The sequence below is a fragment of the Gossypium raimondii genome, chromosome 7 (genome assembly GCF_025698545.1).
Source record: "Gossypium raimondii isolate GPD5lz chromosome 7, ASM2569854v1, whole genome shotgun sequence".
In the NCBI taxonomy this organism is placed as follows: Eukaryota; Viridiplantae; Streptophyta; class Magnoliopsida; order Malvales; family Malvaceae; genus Gossypium; species Gossypium raimondii.
Window position 1 is genome coordinate 1,977,618 of NC_068571.1, and position 6,344 is coordinate 1,983,961.

Sequence of the window (6,344 nt, forward strand, 5' to 3'; positions counted from 1 at the left end):
GATTATAATATTTTGGTACATTTAATTTATTTAAATTTGGAATTAAGGTGTTTTGTAAATTTTGGACTGTTTGGACACTTGAGACTATTTTGGTTTTGGACTTTAATATCGTTTTTCCGCTCAAAATTGATTAACAATTTTTATTGACGACGCTCAGTTTTCCTGCAATGCAATGGATTTTTAAACAACAAAAAGTGTTTCCAAAATTCGTCGTGCAAAATATTTCCACTGCGAACTTATACATTTTGGAAAATGTAAACAAACAATAGTTTCACAAATCAAATAAGAAAGAGATGCTTTCAAACAACCAGATTTTTATGTAATAAAAGCTAACAATGATGTCCTTACAAAAACATCAAATTATGGGTTTTCAATTGATTTACAGTGACATCTCCAGATTTTTCCATAACATCTAGGCAGAGTTTAGGGTGTTACAGTGGTGACTATTGTGAATGTGTTAATTGTGGGTATGTTATACAAGCCAATTGGCAGTGATAATGTTGTGCTTATAATGTGAATGTGCAGTGAAAGAGTGTAGAAAATGGTAAGTACAAATGTGTGAATAATTGCGGATATTTTGGCCTTATAATCTTTGGGATCGTTAGATATAGTTGGCATGCTATAGAATTTGTGAGTACTCACCCCTTTGTGTTGTGTTTCTGGGGCGTTAAGGCCCGGGAATAATTTTAGAGAGATAAGGAAATGTGAGCTCAGCTCCACTCATCGGGATATGTTGGTGTGTTGGAGAGTGTTAGTTAAATGCTACGCTTTTGGGATATGTTCGACTCATCGAGTCAATGGTGTGTTGGAGATCCAAGTATCCAATGTGTAGTGATAGAACCCACTTTTATGTTTCATAACCTCAAGTGCCAATTCATCATTAAATGAAATATTATGATATGTGATGTATGCATAAACATGTGTTTAATAAGCTAGATGAGTTGGTAAATATTGCATGAATATTTTAGTATGTCATCATAGTAAATTGTGTATGTAATTGTGCTTTGGTCATTTCCATTTAACGTGTGAATTCATTTTTGTTTTTGTGGTTGTTCCAATCATTCACTGAGCTTGTTTAAGCTCATCTACTCTTTTTAAACATTTGCAAATAGTTAGCGTTGTAGTGTGAGCAATGCAAAAATACCAAGGAAATGATCCAAGTTAGACATAGTAATTGAGTAGGTGACTTTATAGTTATTATTTTGGACTGTGGGAATAAGGCAGTGTGGTAGATTTGTTGGTTGATTATTGCTATGATGGTTTACATGATTGCATGATTTTATTACTCATAGAATTTATGAATGTTTGATATTAGTTCATTGGTTTGCTTAGCTTAAATTATTGATGACGTATTGAACTGCAAATATGGATGTGTTGTTGATGAATATTGAGGTTTTATAAACTTGTTGAAGTGGTATATGTCTGATTGAATTAAATGCGCTGTTTTGGTGTTGTTTTTATTGTTTTGTGCAGAGGTATCGATAATCGGGTATTTAATCTCGATACCTCCATATTATTTCATATGTGCAGGAAGTTAGTAGCTCATTTTGGTATTGATACCAATTCTTGAGTACCGATACTCGGGGTAAAAATATAGATACTTTTTGAATTGTATCGGTAAATTGCTAGGTTTTAAATTTTGCTAAGAAACAGAATACCAAGAAGGTACCGATTTCTAAATGGTATCAATACCCATTATGAGAAATATCGATACCAGCGAGTGAGTATCGGTACCTACGTGATTTATTTGGAAATTTTCATCAAGTGTTCTTTAAGAATGTTTCTAACTCGTTATAAGGTCGTTTAATCTATGTTTAGTAATTTTAACCTCATCTAGGATATTTTAGACTTAAACCTCCTGTAATTGTTTGATTATGATGATGTTCGACACAGAGTAATGTGCGATGATGTGACGTTGGTGTTGCGTCCTGTTACTCGGGCTCGACGACCGAGTCGGGTATAAGGTATTACATTTTCTCGGATATCCTTAAACTTTTTTTATTCAATTACTCAACAATTTTATTGTTCAAATTATTTAGCTTTAACTGAGTTAAGAAAAATGATTAAGAGAAAATTAAGAGATACAATTAATCCCAAAATATATGCCACTAGATATGAAACAAATATACTAAGAGCTTAAAATAAAAATATTTTTTATTCAAATTGATTGCTAGTTACAAAAGCAAAATAGTAATACTTAAGATGCTTTTTTAACTATTTAAATCCTAAAATGGGTGGAGAGTAAATAAGATTATTAAATACAAGATCTCCGGGCCTACTAATTGTTATTCTTGCAAGTCTCGTAGCAAGAATCGACGATGTTATCTATCTTCCTTGCATCTGCAATATAAAAACAATTGAAAATCCATTAAAATGTTATATTGGGAGATTTTATTGTATTTATACAAAGTAATATATATACCAGTGGGGTTGTAGGTTTTGATTATGGAGTTTGCACAGCCAGTGGTACAATCGAAGATGGCAGGTGGGGGATTAAGTTTGCATGCTATTATGCAAAGAGCCGTGCAAATTATAATACGTGGAGGATTGATTTGAGGAAGGCATTTAAGTGCACACTCTTTAGCACAGGAACCTATCCCTTCTTCTTCACTACGCTCAACATCTAAATTTTCAATAGCTCGCACTTCATTTACTAGCATACTCATCATCATCGACACCATCAAGCTTATCGCCATCATTTTCTTTGCACCCATCACTACAACACACAATATTGTCTCTGATTTATTTTTATGTGTGTTTTTTTGGTTATATATATATATATTTTATTGTGCAAAGTGAAGGGTAGAATAAAATCCATATTTATAGGGTTGAGTTGATCGAGGGCTTTGTTCTTTATAGGAAAAGAGCGCTTTTTAAGGCAAGTTAATCTGGGAATATTATGATTTCTCTTGCATTTGTGTATACTATCTTTTAGAATCAATTTGATGGTGAAATTTTTTATCCAATTTCTTTTGCGAACAACAATATTGATTCACCAATAATCAACAAATTAAATTACTTACTTCTTACAGACATCAATCTTTCATGTCCTTTTCAAGCGGTCGTAGCTTAGTTATTTCCTCATGTCATATTAATTTTAAGACAAATATAAATTATAGATAGTTGTATAACCCAAATGAAGTAGTATTCAACATTGTTTCTTTTTACATATTTTTTTTCTTAATAAAGCATTAAAATATAATTTATTTCTTAAATTGAATATAAAATATAAATACCAATATATCCTAAAAAATTTCAAATTAAACTATACTATCAACAAAATAAAATTACAGCTTTCGTACCAACATTAATTCATATTATTGATGGTCACTAAACTAACTATAATTACGACAAAGGCAAGCGCACCTATCGAACAATAGTATAGCTATGGCGAGTAGGGAATATCGTATCCACGAGGACTAAAAGTACTAATAATTATCGTTTTTTTATTATTTAGCCGATAAATTGAAGTGATTGTTTTTAATCTAAATTTACTAATCTAATTTAACTACGAACGCAACAGAGAATGAAATGGGAAAAATAATCGAAGATAACCAATGAGAAAGAAAATACCCAAGAAAGAATCCACCATTATTCTGAGTCTAAATTAAACGATTTATTCACTTGTGTCTTGATCCGTAGAAATCCCTAAATTATGTTAATATCTCTTTCGAGAGTAAGAACAACTGACTCTAGGTTGATTAATTGAAATCTCTTTCTAATTAAAACTCTATCGTCGCATTAACTCGATCTATGGATTCCCCTATTAGATTTGACTCTAATCCGGTAGATTTATGTCGTCCTATTTCTAGGATTGCATGCAAATCCACTCAATTATGTTAGATCTACTCTTAAACAGAGACTTTTGCTCCACTGAAATAAGCACATTAAACATTAATTAATATCATAAAAATATTAAAACACGAAATAAACATACATAAATGAGAACAAGAATCAAGTATTTATCGCGTAAAAATAGAAATTAAATAATAAGATTCATCATAGGTTTCATCCTCCCTAGGTATCTAAGGAATTTAGTTCATAATACTGAATAGAAACATCTCAAAGTTAGGATAATTTAAGACATAAAGAAACTCAATAAAACTTTGAAGGAAATTAAATGGAGATCTTCGATCTTGAAGGAGATCCGCTTCTAAGTTGATTCCGATGGCGCTCTTCGAGTGTTCTCTTCAATCTTCTTTGAGTATCCCCTTAGGTCTTCTTTTAATTGATATTTATAGACTTTAGAATGCTCAGAAAGCCAAAAAAAATTTAGTTTTTCCGTGTATTTGGGAAGCAGGGTGCGATATCGACACGGGCTAGCACATGGGCGTGTGGCCAACCCGTGTCGAAATGCCCAGGCCGTGTGGACCTAGAAACAGCTCTATTCGTTTGATTTTGGCTCGTTTTTCGCTCACAAATGCTCTCCTAAGTATAGAAACATGAATTTAAAGTATTAGAAGCATCAAATTCACTAATTTACATCATTAATCATCCAAAAACGCATTAAGAATGGGATTAAAATATGTTACTTTTACAGTTTATCAATTATAGTGTTATATATATTTTTCCTATAATTTATTAGGAAGAATACGATTACACTAATATAGTATTTGAATCCTCGTATTTTTAAGTTCACTCTTTATTCGAGAAGAAATTCAAAAAATATTGTATAGACTTTGAATAGAAATGCAACATTAATGAATGGATCCAATTTAGAAAAAAATTGTATTAAGAAAAACTAAAGTAATCAATTTATTTAGAATATAATAATTTCTATTAATATTAAGAAATAAATATTGGTAAGGCATTATTTGCTATACATAATGTATTATTAGGAAGAAATCCACATTCTTTTCATTCTAAGTAAAGCATTAATATACGTACCTATCATATTAATTCGAATATATAAATTTAAAAGATAATTTATTATTGTATTAGGAAAAATATAATAATGAACAAAACAAGAAGAATATTATATTTGTGTAAAATATAATGAGCAAAACAAGAAGATTATTATATTTGTGTAAAATATAACCCCATGTCAAAAGTTTCGATGGTGATCAATGCAATTACATTGAATGAAGAAGTTAAAAATGTGTATGGGTTGGAGTGGCCAAATGTAACACCCCAAATCCAACATAGACGTTATGATCAAATCTGGAGGTGTTATCGCATTTCATTTGAATATCCCAAAATCATTTTGAGACTTGTAAAATAAATTGTATTGGCTTTTGATGATTAAAATTTCAGTTTACTTGGGAAAATACTTATAAAACCCCTTAGACTTGCAGCGGAAGCCCTTAATTAAATATAATTTCGGAAAACGCGATTTGATTTTGAAAATTCAACATTATACAGATAGAATTAATATAATCTAAAAATATTAAAACAAAAAATAAAATCCATAATTTATAAAAAAAATAGTCTCAAAAGTTCGAAAATAGTGCACCAAATAAAATGGATTCATATGAACAAAGTTAAAAGAAATGCAACAACAATATATATAATCGAGCTCCCGCCGCACCGATCCGTCCTATGTCTATAGATTACCTGAGAGCAGACAAACAGAAAGTGAGCTTACGAGCTTAGTGTGTAACTTGTTTCAAACAATAAATCAACCATACATGGTTCATTAGATAATGTAGCAATTACACGCTCAAATACCATTCAAATATATTTTATAAACAGATATAGAGACAGATTCAGATCCTACCCCCATCCGCTACAGACCATCTCTAACCATCCCTACACACCAATTAAGGTATTAAATACCCATCCAGCCCCACACGCCACTAAGTGATCGCAGGTCACTTTTCAGAAAAATTGCAGTCTAGCTGCCAGAACAATATGCGGTAACCCGCCAGAAATAGATATATACGTGGCTAAGCCACCAAATATGTCACATCCCAAAAATTGGGTTAGTGAAACCAAGAGTGGTCATGTCCTGATTTTGAGTTAAGATTTTGAAAATTATGTAAAAGGAATTAATTTAGCTCAGTGGTTAAATGTATTGCTTGTGTGTGTGAGGTTTTGGGTTGGAATCCTTCCCTTGTAATTTTTTAAATTTTGACTCAATCGCTACCTTTGGTCATTTGGCTTAAATTTAATTTTCGTGCAATTAATGATAGAATAAATTTGTTGGTTTAGTGATAAGGTGTTAGCTTACCTTCTAGTCTTGTGTTTGAGTCCCCATGTGTGCATAGTGAAATTATTTTTTTTATTTTAAACTCTAAAGGTAAAATATGATAGGTTAATTAATCATATTTAGTGAGGGTGATGGGTAGTTTTTGAAATCTTTTATTTTTAAAAATTTCCCAAAAATACTCCTAAAATCTCTCCAC

General features: G+C 31.2%; 1 protein-coding gene across 1 annotated transcript; it reads right to left on the reverse strand.

Moving 5' to 3' along the window:
- Positions 1-2,269: 2,269 nt before the first annotated feature.
- LOC105768560 (uncharacterized) lies at positions 2,270-2,687 on the reverse strand. Its single transcript, XM_012588541.2, has 2 exons — positions 2,423-2,687; positions 2,270-2,340 (listed from the first exon to the last, which is right to left on the reverse strand). The coding sequence occupies exons 1-2, from the start codon at positions 2,679-2,681 to the stop codon at positions 2,279-2,281; spliced, it is 321 nt and encodes a 106-aa protein (XP_012443995.2). The 5' UTR covers positions 2,682-2,687; the 3' UTR covers positions 2,270-2,278.
- Between the last annotated feature and the right edge of the window lie 3,657 nt (positions 2,688-6,344).

Coding starts and splice junctions, on each gene's coding strand:
- LOC105768560 (XM_012588541.2), bottom strand. CDS start 2,681: ATGGTGTCGATGATGATGAGTATGCTAGTAAATGAAGTGCGAGCTATT. Junction 2,341..2,422: donor CAAAACCTACAACCCCACTG/GTATATATATTA, acceptor TTTATATTGCAG/ATGCAAGGAAGATAGATAAC.